Here is a 21,071-nt window from a genome sequence, read left to right on the forward strand (position 1 = left end):
GTCTGTCTGTCTGTCCGCCCGTCTGCCTGTCCATCCGTCCGTCCGTCTGCCTGTCCTTCCTGTCTGTCCGTCCTGTCTGTCTGTCCGCCGGGCTGTCCTTCCTGTCTGTCCGCCGGGCTGTCCTTCCTGTCTGTCCGCCGGGCTGTCCTTCCTGTCTGTCCGCCGGGCTGTCCTTCCTGTCAGTCTGCCTGCCCGTCCTTCCTGTCTGCCTGTCCGTCTGCCCTTCCTGTCTGCCTGTCCGTCTGCCCTTCCTGTCTGCCTGTCCGTCCGCCCTTATTGTCTGCCTGTCCGTCCTTCCTGTCCGTCTGCCTGTCCGTCCTGTCCTTCCTGTTTGCCTGTCCGTCCTTCCTGTCCGCCTGCCTGTCCTTCCTGTCAGTCCGTCCTGCCTGTCCTTCCGCCTGTCCATCTGCCTGTCCTTCCTGTCTGTCTGTCCTTCCAGTCGGTCTGCCTGCCTGTCCTTCCTGTCGGTCTGCCTGTCTGTCCTTCCTGTCGGTCTGTCTGCCTGCCCTTCCGGTCTGTCGGTCTGTCTGCCTGCCCTTCCGGTCTGTCGGTCTGTCTGCCTGCCCTTCCTGTCTGTCTGCCCTTCCTGTCTGTCTGCCCTTCCTGTCTGTCTGCCCTTCCTGTCTGTCTGCCCTTCCTGTCTGTCTGTCCGTCTGCCTGTCCTTCCTGTCTGCCTGTCCGTCTGCCTGTCCTTCCTGTCTGCCTGTCCGTCTGCCTGTCCTTCCTGTCTGCCTGTCCGTCTGCCTGTCCTTCCCGTCTGCCTGTCCTTCCTTCCTGTCTGTCTGTCCGTCCGCCGGTCCGTCCGTCCTTCCTGTCTGTCTGTCCTTCCTGTCCGTCCGCCGGGCTGTCCTTCCTGTCTGTCCTTCCTGCCTGCCCGCCCTTCCGGTCTGTCCTTCCTGCCTGCCCGCCCTTCCGGTCTGTCCTTCCTGCCTGCCCGCCCTTCCGGTCTGTCCTTCCTGCCTGCCCGCCCTTCCGGTCTGTCCTTCCTGCCTGCCCGCCCTTCCGGTCTGTCCTTCCTGCCTGCCCGCCCTTCCGGTCTGTCCTTCCTGCCTGCCCGCCCTTCCGGTCTGTCCTTCCTGCCTGCCCGCCCTTCCGGTCTGTCCTTCCTGCCTGCCCGCCCTTCCGGTCTGTCCTTCCTGCCTGCCCGCCCTTCCGGTCTGTCCTTCCTGCCTGCCCGCCCTTCCGGTCTGTCCTTCCTGCCTGCCCGCCCTTCCGGTCTGTCCTTCCTGCCTGCCCGCCCTTCCGGTCTGTCCTTCCTGCCTGCCCGCCCTTCCGGTCTGTCCTTCCTGCCTGCCCGCCCTTCCGGTCTGTCCTTCCTGCCTGCCCGCCCTTCCGGTCTGTCCTTCCTGCCTGCCCGCCCTTCCGGTCTGTCCTTCCTGCCTGCCCGCCCTTCCGGTCTGTCCTTCCTGCCTGCCCGCCCTTCCGGTCTGTCCTTCCTGCCTGCCCGCCCTTCCGGTCTGTCCTTCCTGCCTGCCCGCCCTTCCGGTCTGTCCTTCCTGCCTGCCCGCCCTTCCGGTCTGTCCTTCCTGCCTGCCCGCCCTTCCGGTCTGTCCTTCCTGCCTGCCCGCCCTTCCGGTCTGTCCTTCCTGCCTGCCCGCCCTTCCGGTCTGTCCTTCCTGCCTGCCCGCCCTTCCGGTCTGTCCTTCCTGCCTGCCCGCCCTTCCGGTCTGTCCTTCCTGCCTGCCCGCCCTTCCGGTCTGTCCTTCCTGCCTGCCCGCCCTTCCGGTCTGTCCTTCCTGCCTGCCCGCCCTTCCGGTCTGTCCTTCCTGCCTGCCCGCCCTTCCGGTCTGTCCTTCCTGCCTGCCCGCCCTTCCGGTCTGTCCTTCCTGCCTGCCCGCCCTTCCGGTCTGTCCTTCCTGCCTGCCCGCCCTTCCGGTCTGTCCTTCCTGCCTGCCCGCCCTTCCGGTCTGTCCTTCCTGCCTGCCCGCCCTTCCGGTCTGTCCTTCCTGCCTGCCCGCCCTTCCGGTCTGTCCTTCCTGCCTGCCCGCCCTTCCGGTCTGTCCTTCCTGCCTGCCCGCCCTTCCGGTCTGTCCTTCCTGCCTGCCCGCCCTTCCGGTCTGTCCTTCCTGCCTGCCCGCCCTTCCGGTCTGTCCTTCCTGCCTGCCCGCCCTTCCGGTCTGTCCTTCCTGCCTGCCCGCCCTTCCGGTCTGTCCTTCCTGCCTGCCCGCCCTTCCGGTCTGTCCTTCCTGCCTGCCCGCCCTTCCGGTCTGTCCTTCCTGCCTGCCCGCCCTTCCGGTCTGTCCTTCCTGCCTGCCCGCCCTTCCGGTCTGTCCTTCCTGCCTGCCCGCCCTTCCGGTCTGTCCTTCCTGCCTGCCCGCCCTTCCGGTCTGTCCTTCCTGCCTGCCCGCCCTTCCGGTCTGTCCTTCCTGCCTGCCCGCCCTTCCGGTCTGTCCTTCCTGCCTGCCCGCCCTTCCGGTCTGTCCTTCCTGCCTGCCCGCCCTTCCGGTCTGTCCTTCCTGCCTGCCCGCCCTTCCGGTCTGTCCTTCCTGCCTGCCCGCCCTTCCGGTCTGTCCTTCCTGCCTGCCCGCCCTTCCGGTCTGTCCTTCCTGCCTGCCCGCCCTTCCGGTCTGTCCTTCCTGCCTGTCCTTCCCTTCCCGTCCGTCCGTCCTTCCCGTCCGTCCGTCCGTCCGTCCGTCCCGTCCGTCCGTCCGTCCCGTCCGTCCGTCCGTCCGTCCCGTCCGTCCGTCCGTCCCGTCCGTCCCGTCCGTCCGTCCCTTCCCGTCCGTCCGTCCGTCCGTCCCTTCCCGTCCGTCCGTCCGTCCCTTCCCGTCCGTCCCTTCCCGTCCGTCCGTCCCTTCCCGTCCGTCCTGTTCGTCCGTCCGTCTGTCCTTCCTGTTCGTCCGTCCGTCTGTCCTTCCTGTTCGTCCGTCCGTCTGTCCTTCCTGTTCGTCCGTCTGTTGGTCTGCCTGTCTGTCCTTCCTGTCCGTCTGTCGGTCCTTCCTGTCTGTCTGTTTGTCTGTATGCCTCTCTCTCTACCCAACCCTCCCGTCTCCCTCTCTCCCCATCAAGACATTTTTATATGCCTCTTTTCCTTGATGCAGTCCGTCCACCTAAAAAATTCATCACTAAAACCTTCCGTCACTGCTCATTAGTATCAACATGAAGCAGACTGTATCACTTGACATTAGAAATGTACCTCTGCATCATGCCAGCTGTCATCAGGGAAGCTATGTGTATCTCACATTCAGGGTGAAGATATGCAAGACTTCAGTCTCAAACTCCCACATACACATGTGAGCTTAAAGTGACAGTTTTTGGTGCTTTTGGAAATCATCTCTGTAGTTACTGCCTTTTAAACACCACCAAGAGTTATTGTTCCAAACTAACTGTCCATAAACTTAAACCTCATTCTGGGACATAAGTGTATCGGCACTTAAGTCAACAGCAAGAAAATCTGTTTCAAATGATACACTTAAGTGGGTCACATGCAAGTAACCTTCGATACCTAACTTTGATAATTAGCAAAGCTGCAAAATCACCACCAAATAAGACAAATGACCTAGATGCACAGATACCGTTATTGCTATATGTATGAGCTCGATACCATGCCATCACCACTGGTTGAAAAAAAATATAAACATAAAAAATAAAAATGCTCTGATACCATGTGACGTAAGCTGATGAACAGGCAATATAAACTGACAGAAATCTGGAATTGTTTCATGATTAATGAAGATACTGAAAGCAAAGCAGCAGCAGCATCATCAAGTACCCTGTTAAAACCTCAAACATAAAACAAAGCACGAGGGGTTCATCGCCAGCAGCACACAGGAGTAACCACTAACTGGGTGAGAAAAATGTCCACAAACCACATGAGGTAAGTGATAACATGTCTTACTCAGTTTAATATCCTAATGCTCTTCATTTCAAACCAACTCACGAACATTCCATGTTGCCCTGATTGATTAATACCAAGTCATTTCAGTGTCAATATAGGTATTGATACTACCAAAAAAAACGAACTCATACTCGATCTGAAAATAACGGTAATAAGGGCATCCCTAGAATGACCATTGTTTACCAGTGTAAAGAGAAAACTCGTTCAGAATTATCCAGATGTACTAGACTAGTTGAATGGTACAAAGAAAAGACCACAATAAAACAAAAACACACATTCCTCATCCGATACAAGCGACACTTACACTGGGTTCATCTTTTGCTGCATCCTTGCCTGTCCCACTCTCTCTTACTCATGAAGTAAAGCCACCCAGCTGCTGAATCTCTAGCATGTGCCTTCCTGGTCTCGCTGGACATGACTGACACAACTCCAGCACGATCTCTGGCATGATCCCATCGAACTGCGGCAGCGTTAAGCTCATCCCTCTGTTCTCCAGTCCGGTGCAGCTGCTACATCTACATCCACTGTGTTAAAAAAACGAGGCTGAAGCTCATGTGTATATTACAGCAAAATGTAAACTTCACTTGCTCTGAGAAGACCGTAGAAGTTTCTATCAGAGAAAAATCTTTTTCCAGATGTTTAGAATTATACGTTACGTCCATATTATTACTGTGGAAGGCAAATAAAGCCAAGAGTGATTAAGAACAGGCTCTGGGTGTAGAGTAGCTACCGTGTGCAGGAAGAGAGCCACTATGCAGTGGTACTGTGTGTGTGTGTGTGTGTGTGTGTGTGTCTGCCTCAGCCACAAACTCCCTCACCATCACTAATATTTGTGAAGGGATCAGGAACTAGGGACAGGCCAAAATGATAGCTAAATCAGTCTATCTATTAGTTAGATCAGTTAGCAAGCTGATATTCTGATGAAGAAGGCATATTATGTTTTATTTATAAATGTGTTTAGTAAGCCTGCTACACACTACCCTTCTGGGGACTACACAAAATTAATTACTGGATTAATTTTAAGAGTGATTATATATGAGCTGTTCAAAGAACTCATCTAGCTGACCAGCACTTCCTAATCATGGCATGGATAAATGATCGTGTTTATTCCGTAACAATTTAAAATAATAATGGTGGAGGTCTCACATCTCCCAAGTTAATCAACAGTGAACCATTATGCAAATTGCCTGAGCTAACCGTCCCATTTTCCTGAAGTTTCTGTGCTGGAAGAAGGTAGTGCGGAGATGATGTGCAGGAACAGCTGGGAATCAGCCTTGTTTTCTTTCACACATGACAAAGTGTCGCAGTGTATTTGACTCGGAGACAGAAAGATTAGCAGCACATGGGCACTGAAATACAGATGGAGAGCTAAAAGCTCATCTTTAGTGAGCAGAGGCATACATTTAAAGTTGTGGCATACACACATACAGTCAGACATGAAATGCATAAATCTGGGGTTGTTTCATTTCTACCCATCAGTTGGGAGGAACTGGGAAAAACTTTGACAAAAGAATTCTTGAGCTAAGATTAGGAATGGGGCTATACCTTTCTACTCCATGCACATCCCCCCCCCCCCCCCCCAAAAAAAAAACAACCTCACCACAATTAAACTGACACACAACATGCAGCTTGCAGAAGGTATTTACTGTTTGTGTAAAATTATTTGGCGCTATTTGCAGTTCATCTGTACTTTATAATTTGCCATTGTGGACAAATAGTGTTGAGTGTAGTGTAGGTACGTCACTGTTCATACACCGCTTTATCTCAGTCAGGTAGGTCTGGGTGATGTATAGATATAATCAATATCATGATAAATGATTAAGAAAAAAATCAACAGCATCTATCTATGCATAATGTTCTTCGTTAACGTTTTTTTGTTTATTTTACTACTGTTTTGCAGATATCCTGATATGATATTTTTGTCATATCATCCAGCTCTACAGTCAGGGTAGCTATGAACCCAGAGCCGTTCCTGGGAACACTGGATGCGAGGTGGGAATACACGCTGGAAGGGGAAGGGATTCCAGTCCATCACACGTGCAGTGGTACTGCTTTTCTTTTTATTCCACAAAGCAACTGATTACTGACATTATTTCTGCAGTACCTAGACACCATTTTAAAAGTTCCTTGTTACCGAACAGATCAAATGTATATTACATGGCTAAAGAGTTTGAGGACACCTGATCATCACATACACATGTGTTTTCTGAATGTCCCATTCCAGATTTAATACTCTTTTACTGTTATAACATCATCCACTCTTCTGGGAAAGCTTTCTGATTGATCCAGATGTTAATGTCCCAGTTCATGACAAAGGTGTTCATTGGGGATAAGGTCAGGGCTCTGTACAAGTCTTTCAAATTATCCCACATCAACCTAGGCAAACTACGTCTTCATGCACCTCACTTTGTGCACAGGGGTATTGTCATGTTAGAACATGCCTGGGCCCATTAATTACAGTAAAGGGAAACTGTAATGCAACAGAATACAAAGACATTCTATAAATTCCATCAGTTTAAGGAAGGCCCACGTTTGGGTGTGATGGCCAGCTGTCCACAAAACTTTGGGCCATATAGTGTATTATCTCTTTTGTGCCTCGGGATTACTTACCAGTCTTTGCCAAATGCTTTATAAATTGCACATTACTAAAAAAAAAAAAAATCTTCAAATTATAATTTTTTTTTCCACAAATACTAACCCCAAGCTTTTATCCATTTTCTAAATGAAGATCCTGAGAGTATACTAGCATTTAATTCTTTTTTTGTCCATACACAATGATGAGAAACTGAGACTGTCTAACAAATATCCAACATATATAGTAACCAATAGGACCATAAGGGTTTAAATCATAGTTTAAAACACATATTGTGGCATTTGTATGCAAGTTTGGTACAGAGTCACAAGCTAAGATACCACAAATGTCAGAACTTCAGTCTTCCCATTCAGTGCAATAGGCAGTCAGAGAAACCAATACTAATACTACTACTACTACTACTACTACTACTACTAATAATAATAATAATAATAATGTTATGCATCATTGAATGCTTTGTCTATGCTTTTGTGTACAGCAGAATAGTATGTAAACCAGCTATGCACTACATCATGACTGTTTCTTTTAAACTGAACAACATAGGGTGATTTTAGCGGCTCTTTGCAGACCTGCAGAGACATCCAGCCTACATGCAAGCAGTCACTGTACACTGTGGAAATACTGGTGTGAAAATGAGAACGAATCTTTCGAGAGAACAGTACGTGGATGGGTTTGCTTTCAAGCGGCTTAGATTGATGTTTTCACAGACAAGGTGCAACGATGTCTATGAACTTTACCCCTTAAAAGACCTACGGAAGTCTTGTCACACCCGAGCTAAATTAGTCATGAGGGGGAAAAGAAAAAAAACAAAAACAAAACAACACTTTCCTTATTAGTGCGTCACTGACATGCCCTGCTGACAAGAGGCTGAAAAACAAAACCATTCTAGAAGACAAGAAACATTTACATAACATTCAACATTAAAAAAAATTGTACCATTTGGCCATTGCTGAAAACGCATACAACACCACGCAGGATTTCTTACGTAATGCACAGCCAAAGCTTAGCCTGAACTAATGAGCACTGAGCTAATAGCACACGAGGAATTACACAAAAGAAGCCTATCGAGGCTATTTCAAGAGTCCAAACTATTTTATCCATTGCAGATCCTGCACCACTTGGTATTCAACTGGCCCTGTGTTTCTGTAAAGCCAATTAATCAGCCATGGTGCTCAATTTAACTCTTCCCAACATGTCTGGCAAACACGTTAACAATGTTATAGTTATTATAGTCGAACCATTCTCCCTGCTCCCAGTTGAAGCCATTTATAATTCAAAAATCCACTCTAATCTTTATAGGAAGCTCAAAAGTCACCTAGTGTGCCGGTTGTTCGACCTCTTTTGCCGTTTTTCCCCATTTTGTCATGATAAAGTAGCAGACTGTTGAGCAGCTGTGAAATATTTATCCCAACTGCTGGCACTGCTGTTTATGAATGAGCTGCGTTGTACAGAAGCATGAATGCTTGTGGCTGTCTGTGGTGTGCTAAAGCACAATGTTTAGTCACACATGCTGCAAACAAGACACCCCATCTAACCTCATTTCAAGGAATAGGTTTACATATCCAAAAGACACTTCTCTTTTTTTCCCCTCCACCACTCTCACTCACTGCAGCACAGGATCCAGGAGAATCTGGCAAAGTGATTACTACATACACTGTTATGATTGGATTACGGAAAGACCAGTAGATGTTCGAGATTCATTTATAGGAATGAGTTGAGCTCTACACTCCGGAAGATAACTATTTTTATCATTTATTACATGGAAAGCATGGCAATGCTTTAGACTCATGGTGGGAAAAGACCAAATAATGGTTAATATTTCTAGCAAGAATCCTGTGTAAAGCCTCAAGATTTATTTTTATTTGGTGATTCTTCAGTCATTCACATTGGTGTTTAAGAAGATGTAGGAGAAACTAAATCACAGTTATCAGCTCCCAGATAATGAGAGATAATCCAGCATTAAAAGTCTAAAGGTGCAGCTCATGGAGAGCCTTAAATCAGTGTACTATTTACATGTGTACAAACCTATCAGATTATAGCACTATATATATCTATATATATATATATATATATATCTATCTATATATATCTATATATATCTATATATCTATATATATATATATATATATATATATATATATATATATATATATATATATATATATATATATATATATATATATCCTCTAATAGCGCTACTTTGTAGCCATAGCTCTTTCCCCACAGATAAGGCACAGTATACAGTCCGGAGGGTTTTGAGACTGAAAAGAATGAACTACAGCATCCAATGGAAACATTTTTCAGCATTTGTATAAGAAAACAGAAGCTTCACTGCACTCATCCTAACATCTGGAGATACCCCTGACGATGACGTGTCCTGCAGCTGGGGTCCTGTACCTCTGTGAGCTCGTGTATATAGAAGAGGACAGTTAATGCTCTTCGGCCTGTGTCCCCGCATGAGCAGCAGTTCGGAAATGGTATGGTAAAAAAAAAAAAAAAAAAAACAGCTTCATAAAGCTGGAAGTAAATGTTATTATCCATCCTCCATGCGTGAGTAAACTTCCACATCCAAAAGCGTATCGGCTCGTGGACCAGGAATAACTAATGGTTCTTAAAAAAGGTACTCCTATACATGCACCTTGTGAATGGAGAAAGGATAACAATTTTATTTGATTTTTTTTTATGACTACATTTACATGCACATCAATATTCCGGTATTAATCCATATTTGGCAATATTTTAATTATTAGTGAGTCACGTAAACACCGCAATCTGATTTTTAATAGGACATTTGTTGCATGTAAACACGTTCAGAAAATCCAGTGAAAGGAGATCTGTGTGCATGCTCAGTCCACAAGAAATTATGGGTGGAAACTGTAGTTGTAGGCTAGATATAGCTGTAGGTTAGGTATAGCGCACACATACATACATACACACAAATATATATATACATATATATATATTTTTTTTTTTTTAGTAGTAGTAATAATAAACCTAAAACCTGAGAGTACTCTATAACCAAGGGAGCATCTTGAACTTCCCGGGAAAGAACACTGAGCAGAGAAAGGGAAAGTGCGTGTGTAGATCGGCATACTTACATCAGCCGTGTATACAGGAACATTCTGATGCCTGTACGCATATAAACATGGTATTCAGAATACGGCTGAAACACGAATAAAGACCTCAAACGGAATTTGATGTGCATGTAAATGTAGTCAATGATGCCTAGAGATCTGACTACTTGCAAGACTTAGCTGTCCTTGATGTACAATATATACCTGCTTTGTTCCTTATAAATATAGAGATTTTGTCCTAATAAAAATATTTTCGTATGTCGCAGAAGTGGAAGGTTTTTACTCTCATGCTGGTGGGAGGAGGAGTCGGATGAAATACTGGCCAAAAAAAAAAAAAAGAAAAACTAACAGACATGCTGGTTAACATAGGAGCATATTAAACCAGTTTAATTTATTCATCTTCAGTAGCTCTTATCCTGCTCTGTCCCCTTTTCGGAAGAAAAAAAACCAACCAAGTTCATTAGAAAATATTACTGACAAGTCCAAACTAAAATAACAGCGGCAGCTGGCAGGAGTGGGATTAACAGTATGGTGCACACTTCTAAAACACAATGGGTCCCCCCCCCCAAAAAAGGTACACTCCAAAGTAGTCCTCTCCAAAAACATCAAATTCATAGCAAACGTAAAATATACTATCTCTAGTTTTAATTAACTGATTATAAAAACTAAACAAAAAAATGAACACACTGACAATGGTTAAAAACAGAATTTAACACCTGCATATGTGCAAAGAATTAACATTTTATAAGATGCGAATTTAAATATGAGTACGAGTATCTATGAAAAATTTACTCCTATGACTATATTTTACTGGCCTGTGTTACGATTTCTCGTCAATACAGCTTTAGTCTCATAAAGGTCAAGAGGAAGCATAACAGTGGTACCTTCTGTGCAACCGCCACCTTTTAACAGTGTGTGAAAATAAGCAGTCGTAGGTGTAGAAATTTCTACACACATCAGTTATATCAAGATGACCCGTCGTCAATCTTCAAAATAAAAAAAATTAAAAAGTTGTCAACATGGCAAGCTTATATTAAACAAGCTAGGGTTTAGCTACCACATATGTATTTATAAATGGCATGAACTCCCGAGATGTGGTTTTAACAGGGAATAAGACCAAGAGAAACATGTAGTGGTAATATTTTCCCTTTAAATTTAAAACATCTAAATTCTGTCAAAAGTTGAAAGGAGTCCGTTTTGATGTGAATTACAAAGGAACGTTGTGCCGTCTGATAAAACCATTTCTAACCACAATGTCATACTTAATTCTTGATAAATCGCTTGCCATGTCAGTCACGGCGTATTAATCACTCACTCAGCAGTCTACTTGGGAGGGCCTGCATTAGTGGCTACACCGTTTCAGGAATTCGCGAGTCTAATGTTTTTCTGAAAGGGAAACGGATCATGAGTCATAAGCATAAAGGATCATTTTAGTTTTTCTGACTAAATGTGAAGCTGCATCTCACAATTGAGGAACAAGCCCGCGAGCGATGGAAATTTGCAGCACTCTGCGTGGCATCGAATTCAAGGGCTTACGTTTTGCAAATGTGTCCTGCACATGTACCTCATTTAAAGTCCACACAAAATGTCTTGATTTCATTCTGTATGTTGATGTATACGGTTCAAGATCACACCACACCCCTGCTGAATCTAACAAACATGTCAGCTGTCACTGTTGTCTTTTTAAAAAACTGTGGAGGATTTCTCATCTGCACCTTCACACTCACTGTCGACATTAAAGGAAAAGATTTCCTGGACAACGAGACGTGTATGTTTCTGGATGTCGTACATGTCTGAGATCGCCAGTCAGCGGCGCCGATGGTGATGGAGAGACAAAGGGCCGTCATTCTGACGCATTTGCGTAGTAGGCTTAAATCTAAAGGGTTAGGGTTAATTAACTTTTGATCAAGTTATATTACGCACACATACTGACAGAGAAGCCCTGAAAGGGTATAAAAACCGAATCATGTTCCTGATTAATCTGAGAGACCATGACATGGCCACATGAAGCCTGTAAAATATTTCTCATGTCACAAACTGCAAAACTGCACAAATTTCACCCTCTTTGAAATGAATAAACGCCGAGCATTTCTCTCAACCAAGGAACGACTGGAAAAAGAAAAAACGCACAGCACCATGTTTACTGCAAAAAGCTGGTACTGTAGAGCAAGACCTGAAGCCAGGGGTGGTATGTATATGTACTAGAGAGCATTTCATTGCACGAACACAAAGGATGTACAGGATGAGTCATCAGAAAATTCTGAAGGTTCTCCTGGAAGTGACAAAGTTTAACGTTAGATTAGACATCTCCAGGCCGTGCCCAAAACCAATACATCTGCAGACCGTGCCCAAAACCTATACATCTCCAGGCCGTGCCCAAAACCTATACATCTCCAGGCCGTGCCCAAAACCTATACATCTCCAGGCTGTGCCCAAAACCTATACATCTCCAGGCCGTGTCCAAAACCTATACATCTCCAGGCTGTGCCCAAAACCTATACATCTCCAGGCCGTGTCCAAAACCTATACATCTCCAGGCCGTGTCCAAAACCTATACATCTCCAGGCTGTGCCCAAAACCTATACATCTCCAGGCCGTGCCCAAAACCTAGTGCACTCTTTAAGAAGATCTAAAGCAGACATGGGTAAGAAACATAATGCGAAAACGTCCTTACTGGTTAGTGGGTGGTGCTGAGAGGGAAAACACAGCCTCCTCTTCATCGTTCTCGGTTCCGTCCTGTTGGTCGCTCTCGTCCACGCTGCCGTGAACTCCGGAACCGGGAAACAGCGGCGGAGGAGGAAGCGGCGGGAAAGCTGAAGGCCCGTCCGGAGCCGCTGAGCTGGGAGACGTGCGGCTCTCGGGTCCCTCCGAGCCCGGGGAACAGCTGCCTCTGCCCGGTCCTGAGGTTGACGCAGCTCGACTGAGCTCTTCTCCAGGCACAGGGTAGATCATCGCGCTGCTGAGGCCGTCAGGGGACAGCGCGGACGGCGGCTGGTAGCTAGGCGCAGCGACTTGGCACAGCTCACTCACGCGCACTCGAGTCGGTTTGGCATAAAACGGAAACTGGGTCGATTCGGGGCCTCGACCGTCCGATGCCACTGCGCTCCTGCCTTCGTTCCGCACCTCGGCGTCCATTAAAACGCGACACAAGAAGAGAACCTGCTCCTTCTTCTTTTATTCACAACGATCCTCGAATCTCTAAAGCGTCGCCCAAAACTTTCTCGGTAAACACCGCACGCCTCCCGTTAGCTAGCTAGCGCTGGCTAGTCCACACACGATAGCTAGCTAGCTAGCCAAAGCTAGCTGACGGTACACTGGATGAGTTATGTCTTCATTGTTTCCTGAGTTTCGAGTTTAGACTGGGAAAAGAAGACGAATGTGAAATAGCGTGAAATAAAAACCGCCAGAATAAAGCGAGTAATCAGTCCCTGTGTCGCCGCAACGCCAGTTTCTGCTAGCAGTCCACTTGACGGGAATGTGTGGTTTTATTGTGAGTGTGTGCGCCAGGCTGCTTTTTTTGTGGGCTGTTATTTTGTTTCCAAAGAGTTCCCAAAAAGGCTCCGAGCTGTTATCTGACACGGTCCGCAGTTGCCTTCTAGTATCCGACACTCCTCTCTTTCTTCATTTCCACTCGGCGAACGCGTTATGGCCGTCTCTTCTGCCAAAGTTTCTCCTTTCTCTCGAGATTAGTGCAGCGCTGGAACATTTGCCACAGCTGCTCCCAGTCCCACTCCTTTCCCTGCGCGTGCCCGTGCGCCCCGCGCGCAGACTCGCTCAACAGAGCGCCGCGTGCATCGATCAGATCTGCTCTCAACTACACTTCCAAAAAAAAAAAAAATTAGCTTTCCTTGTCGCTGGGGTGGTACCCTCAGGGGTACATGTAATAGGTATCTTTAATGATATAATTAGTTTTCAGTCTAAAACTTTAAAGGTACACACACCTTTCTGGGAAAGAGATACATACATAGAAATGTGTACCTTTGATGGTGCCACTCCACTGACAAGGATAGGTCAAGCTTAGCACCTTTTTCTCTAAGAGTGTACACTGCCACACTTATTAGCCGATTTACATAGTCCAACAGAGTCCCAAATTCAATTACATTAAATTCAATATACACTTGTTCATTACTCAAATATAAATGTTCAGCCATTTTTAATTATAAACCTATACCTCATGGCCACAAATTCACCAGCTAATAAACCTATGGGCCAGTACTCATACCTCAGATATCTGTATTGGATCAATCATGCACAAAATGTGATCTATAAAGTTCTACCATTATATAAATACATACTTATTATATATATACTGTATTAATGAGCTTTGCGTTTTATATTTTTATATAAGCTCCAGATATTTAAACATTGCTTATATATGCATAACCTAACTGAGAACTGCCGTAAATGTGTAATCGGATGTAAATCTGATGTATCCATGGGAAACTAGAGATTTCTGGATGCATCTGTGTTCATCACCCTTACTATCTCCGGTCCGAACATCTGCTTGTATATATAATCCATATGTAGAGTTAATCTACTATTTGTGCAAATCACCCACCTAACAATCTTATATAGCAGCACCAGTAGTAAGTATTAACATCATCATCATGGGTAGAATGAAAAGTATATAATCCTAAAAAGTATATAAATAATAAGTTTATCGTTGATATACTTATACATATTACTATTAGTATTACTCGTATTTTTATTTTTCTATTCCTATTATGTATATTTTTTAGACATTTTTCTATTCTATTCATATTTAATGTGTATTTTCTTATCTGTTGTGTGTAATTGAGCTGCTGTACTGAGGTGAATTTCGCCAGTGTAAAGTTTATCTTACTTATAAATCAATAGAGAGTCTGTGCAACAAGGTCTGATTTGCCACTAGAATTGGGGGTGGGAAAATTTTATTTAAAAACTTATGTCAGTGGACATTCAGCAATTTATAGAGTCTCTAGACCTCTTGGCCAACATGTTCAATTGGTGCACACCTCTCTTCAACTTTGATAAACTGCTTCTTTCACATTTCATATAAGGAGAAGCTAGTAAAGCTGTCCTTACTGAAAAGTCTAGTGGATTTTGGAAACACTTCTCATATTATGCTTCACACCTTTAAATAAATAAATAAATAAATAAATAAATAAATAAATAAATAAATAAATAAATAAACAAACATGAAATGGACTTTTTATCTGTAGTGCATGATTAACATGCTTTTATGTGATTTTTACACAATTAAATTATGTTGACTTTTACACTGAAATTTTACATGATTAATTTATTTTCACATTAAATCATATCAGAGATCTTTATTGAATTTTTGATTTATTTATTTTTTTTACATGTGATCATACATTTTTTCCCACACTTTATTCACATGATGGCATGTGTTTATTTGTGCACTTTCAGGGCATAACATGTTGAGATGCACCTCCACACATTTTTCATGTGATCACGTGAAATTCAAGAGACATATGGTCATACATTTTTAACATATGGAAAAAAAAAACATGTCTAAAAACCGCATGCATGAATTTCATAGGACCTTTCTGTAAGTACGACCAGAAGTCAGTTGTAAGCCTTCATGTACTCTCTCCTCTTTGTCAACCTTCGCCACTCTTCATGTTATGACATGTTTCAGCTTTGATATGATGTCCTGTCCCGTGCATACTGTCAGTCTACACACATAACCATCACACAAGAGGGAGGTGGGGAGAGTTCAGTGCAAAACCAGCTCAGCATATTAATCTTCCTATTGAAGGAATCACAGAGACATATTGTTTCTCAATATCACAAAAAAATAATTAGTGACAACATTCCAAAAGAAAGATCTGGTGCACATTATGTTTGCTTTAGGGACAAATTACTGCCCAATGACTTTGCTTGTATCAGATAAGAACACCTCAGAACACTAAATGCTTTGGTACATTGCAGTTGTTTTCCACCAGTTACAATATCTGTGAAGTACATTACTTCATGAAAACTTTAGACTGGTATGACAGTCACATCTGCTGTTCATAGCAACAAAAAGGCCATTGTGGTTCCCAAAACCTTTCACATGCAGTGTTATTGGAGCACACAGTTAGACACCAGTATATACACTGGGGGTACTTTTTGGGTCTTTTGTTCAGGCCTGTTCACTTCCTTGTGATTGCCATGCTGGATATGAGAATTAAAGCAGCATGGCGCTAATTGTCAGTCATTCAATATGAGCTAAGTGTGGAAGCAGTGACACCTGCTGTGCCTGTGTCTGTCTGAGAGGAAAGGGGGGGTGGCATGACCAGATGTTGAGAAGCGTGGCTCCTGTTATTTGCCAAGATGTGTGATGTGTCATATTAACCCTGTAAAAATGGTACGTTTATTTATTTTTTAAACAGAATGATTTTGTCATCGGGGGCAGAGTGGCTACGTGGTTAGCACATTTGCCTCACACCTCTAGCGTTGGGGGTTTGAATCCTACCTCTGCCCTGTGTACACAGAGTTTGCATATTTTCCCTGTGCATTGGGGGTTTCCTCTGGATACTCTGATTTCTTACCCTAATCCAAAGACATGCCTTGTAGACTGATTGGCATTTCCAAATTGTCCATGGTGTGTGATTGTGTCCTGAGATGAGTTGGCACCCTGTCCAGGGTGTCCCCTGCCTTGTGCCCAGAGTCCCCTGGGATAGACTCCAGGCTCCCTGAGACCCTGTGTAGGATAAACGGTATGGAAAATGGATAGACGGATGGATTTTGGCATCATGAAATTGAAGGCACTTGGTTCAATTTCTTTAATGAGTATGACAATAGTTTTTAGAACGTATTTACATTATAGGAGGGGCATGGTGCTGCACAGGTGGTGTAGCCGGACCGCTAGGATTCCTGGTTCAGTCCTGAGCTTGGGATATTTGGAGGCATCCCTGAGCTTGGGGTTTCCTCCCAACTCCCAAAAATATGCTGGGAGATGGATTAGCTATAACAAATTGCTTCTAGGTGTGAATGTATTGTATGTGTGCATAGTGTCCTATGACAAACTGGCATCCCATCAATGATGTGTCCCGGCCTTGCACACCATGTTCCTGGGACAGGCTCTGGATTCACCACATCCCTGATCAGGATGCTGTAGATGAACGAACAATTAATTATTTTATATGGTGGCACCACGATGCAGCAGGCAGTGTTGCTACCTCACAGTTTAGTTCCTTAGCTCCTGAGCTCCGGTTATTGTCCGTGTAGAATGTGTGGGTTTCTTCCAGGAACTCTGGTTTCCTCCCAGTGTGTGTGTGTGTGTATGCATGTGTGTGTTCTTGTCTTGTACCCAGTGTCATCTGGATAAGCTCCAGATCCACTGTGACCCTGTGCAGGATAAAGCAGTTCAGATGTTCAAAATATATATAGAATACATATAATTTTGTCCTGAGCTTATGAGAAGAAAGAAAAGTGTTAATATGACTGGTCTTTGTAAATGTATAACAAACCTCAAGAGAATCAAATGTGAAGGAGTTTGTGTGCCTGTAATTATAAATCTTTTGTATGTTGCTTATAGTGTAAATGAAGCTGGGGTACAGTGAACTGTGTATTTCAAAATAAACTTTAAAACTGTATTGACATAGTGCGTGGGCCAGTGGAAGTAAATAGAACGTGAGAGTTAAAAGGAAAAAATGCAAAATAGGAAAAGATGGAGAGGCAGGAAACTAGAGTAGGCGTCCTGCTGCATTGGTGTATTGAGAACTCTGCCAAAGCTGTGGATGACAGATGCGTGTGAAAACATTAACAGTACCTCTTACTGTGTAAACCTACTGTGTTTTCCTACATCATTTAAGGCCCATTAAAAATCTGATGCACACAGTAATCAACAATCAGTGTCACATTAATTCATTAAAACGAGCCTACTAATAGGGTCAGCCTCTCTCTCTCTCTCTCACTCTCGCTCTCTCTATAAAACCCCAATTCCAAAAAAAGTTGGCACGCTGTGTAAAATGTAAATAAATGTAAATAAAAACAGAATGCAATGATTTGCAAATCTCATAAACCCATATGTGATTCACAATAGAACATAGAAAACATATCATACCATGTTTCAACTGAGGAAATGTACCATTGTAAGGAAAAAAATAAGGTAATTATGAATTTGATGGCTGTAACGTGTCTCGAAAAAGTTGGGATGGGGCAACAAAAGGCTGGAAAAGTAAGTGTTACTAAAAACAAAAAGCTGGAGGAACATTTTGTAACTAATTAGGTTAATTGGCAACAGGTCAGTAACATGATTGGGTATAAAAAAAAAAAGAGTATCTTAGAGAGGCAGAGCCTCTCAGAAATACAGATAGGATGGTAACACTTTAGAATGCGGATCCGTCATTAATGATTAACTACACAGGAAGAAACGAATAATGCAATAATATCTTTGTAGTAGCTACAATTAACTAGAAACTCTGGTTAACGAATTAGTAAGTAATAGCACACAGATGAATGTGGTAGTTTACTATTAGCTGATCAATAACTACTATTTCTTTCATACCTCCAAGAGAACTACTGTGAAACTGTATAGTTTCATAATTAATGCGAAACTGCTACTGTTAATGAATAGACAAGATTGTTTACATAATAAGTAGGTAATAGCAGACTTATGATTTGGATAAGCTGTTTGTGAGGGACCAAGGCAGTCAAGGCACAACGGACACAGTTACCCAAAAAAGACTTTAATGAATTAAAATATATATTTACAAATAAATCAAAGTAAATTCAAATAGTCAAAATATTTATGCCTATAAGTAATTAATAAAATAAGATTAATGTCTTCCTCTGTAGTTAATCATTAATTACAGTGCTGTATTCTAAAGTGTTACCCATTCTGTTTTTATTTACATTTTACACAGCGTCCCAACTTTTTTGGAATTGGGGTTGTATATTTGCATATGTATAAATATACTGTACACACTTAAATCATTATATGCTTGTTCCATGCAATTGCACAAGTTACTGATATATTTCTTGGGGAAAAAACAAGTTCTTCATTGAAGGCCACTAAGTAACATGTACATGCTACTAATTATTTTGCAAAGGCATCAGGAAAACCCATTGCATCTTTCTTCTAATGGTCATTTTAAGGGGGATTTTAATATCATCAATAGTCCCATAAGAAAAAAACATGTGACGTGTCCAAACATAGTGATTCATTTATCTTCAGAAACCGCTTTTATCTTGATCAGTCACAATGGATCTGGCAACTATGCCTGGAATACTGGCTGCAAGACCATTGCTGGACATGATGCACACACATGCACACACACACATACACACACATATTAAAACACCTTTTGAATCACCAAACCACCTACCAGCATGTTTTTTGGAGGTTGGAGGTACCTGGAGAACCTGAAAGAAACCCACCAGACAATAACCCATGATCAGAATCAAACCAAGGACCCTGGAGCTGAGAGGTGGAAATGCTGTCACCATGTTTCCCCAATCATGGTGAGTGTCTTTAAAAATGAACATGATGTGAGTTTTACCTGTAATGGAAATGAAATCAATGAAAGATACACTATTTCACATAATATTTTTATTGTAAAGTCTGTGAAAATAATACATAATAGATATATAAATTCAGATTTTCTTATGTACTTAATATATTTTCACTTACTGTACCATGACTGAGATCAATTTACATGCCACATGTCACAAGTATTCTGAAAAATAATTCAGAAAAAAAACAAACATTTTATTTCATACAGGATTACTGCCCATACCTACACATCATACCTGGTGTGTAGAAGCATGAAGGGTTCTCTTTTTTTAAGTGTGGCGCGAGTCTGTGTTTCTCCAGAATACATGTATAAGTGTGTTTGTGCTGTCTTATATTGTGGGCCACACTCATCTTCATTCAGGATGTGTTGAAAATAGATTGGGATGCCATGAGATGTCTGCTTCACCTTCCCGGAGTTCCCTTGGGGAGGGGGAGCGAACAGGCATGCAGTTATGATGATTTAACTGGGTTCCCTGAAGCTACAGTTAGTAGATTTATAGTACTGCTTGAAAATCCCATCTTCCACTGACCTGAATTGCTATTGTACAGCTTGCGGTAAGTGTTGAAAGGAATATTGTTACTTGTAGCAAAGTACACGTGTATGGTAATATGCTGTCATAGTAAAATATTACATTTTTCACAATGCTTATATAAGCCATTTAGTGTACAGATGCGTATTTGCACTGGGCCAGCTAGTATCATGGATTTGGAACATGTAGCCCTATGCACACACAGTAAAGGGCAAGGCAAGGTCACGTCTTGCAGAATTTATACACACCTCAATATATATACATCAATCAGACATAATAGTAAAACCACATGAATGAATTACTAAGTGAATGCTATTGATTATCTCGTTACAGTGGCACCTGTCAAGGGGTGCGATATATTAGGCAGCAAGTGAACAGTCGGTTCTTGAAGTTGATGTGTTGGAAGCAGGAAAAAATGGGCAAGCGGAAATATCTGAGCGACTTTGATAAGAGCCTAATTGTGATGGCTAGACGACTGAGTCAGCGCATCTCCAAAAACGGCAGGTCTTGTGGGGAGTTCCCAGTATGCAGTGGTTAGTACGTAGCAAAAGTGGTCCAAGGAAGGACACTTCAGGGTCATGGCCACCCAAGACTCATCAGAAGAGACTAAAATGGGCACAGGAGTATCAGAACTGGACGATAGATGATGAATCATGTTTTCTTTTGGACCATGTGGACAGCCAGGTGCATGTGTGTCACTTACCTGGGGAACAGATGGCAACAGGATGCACTATGGGAAAAAGGCAAGCTGGTGGAGGAAGTGTAATGCTCTGGGCAATGTTCTTCTGGGACCCTTGGGTCCTGGCATTCATGTGGATGTTACTTTGACACATATCACCTACCTAAACATTGTTGCAGACCAAGTACACCCCTTTATGGCAACGGTATTCCCTAATGGCAGTGGCGTCTTTCAGTAGGATAATGCGCCCTGCCACACTGCAGAAATTGTTCGGTAATGGTTTGAGGTATGTGACAAAGAGCATCTCCAGAACTTAATCCAATCAAGCATCTGTGGGATGTACTGGACAAAGTACCATCCGGTGGGAGGCCCCACCGATCCTCTGCTAATGTCTAGATGCCAGATACCACAACACACCTTCAGAGCTCTTGTGTTCCATGCATGCATGGTCAGAGCTGTTTTGGCGACCCGAGGGGGACTTACACAATATTAGGCAGGTGGTTTAATGCTATGACTGGTCGGTGTACATGACACTTCATTCATTGAGAATGACCTAGCTAAGTTTTAATCTGAATGACAAACCATCTTTAATGAGCCCTTTATTAATTCATTTGGGAATGCTTAGATGAATCAGAAACTAACCAACTGAACAACGAAAGACTGTTGAAGAAATTATAAGTATAATTAAACCAACAGTTGGCAAGCAGTGAATCCTGGATGGACCACAAATGCCAGATGGAATCCTGTACTTTTCTAATGAAAATATTTTGCAGTATGTTACAATATAAAACAGAAAAGTCAACATTAAAAAACTACTTCCACACCCTAAGTGTTAAAAACAGCCAATTT

At 43.4% G+C, this 21,071-nt stretch overlaps 1 protein-coding gene across 1 annotated transcript in view; it reads right to left on the minus strand.

The window, feature by feature from the left end:
* rasa1a (RAS p21 protein activator (GTPase activating protein) 1a) overlaps positions 1–13,271 on the minus strand; it is a 32,215-nt gene extending 18,944 nt beyond the window's left edge. The window contains exon 1 of the mRNA XM_017452103.3: positions 12,180–13,271. Within this exon, the coding sequence (XP_017307592.1) occupies positions 12,180–12,640 (461 nt within the window). The 5' untranslated portion in view covers positions 12,641–13,271. The remainder of the gene's footprint in view (positions 1–12,179) is intronic.
* Between the last annotated feature and the right edge of the window lie 7,800 nt (positions 13,272–21,071).

The sequence above is a fragment of the Ictalurus punctatus genome, chromosome 22 (assembly GCF_001660625.3).
Source record: "Ictalurus punctatus breed USDA103 chromosome 22, Coco_2.0, whole genome shotgun sequence".
In the NCBI taxonomy this organism is placed as follows: Eukaryota; Metazoa; Chordata; class Actinopteri; order Siluriformes; family Ictaluridae; genus Ictalurus; species Ictalurus punctatus.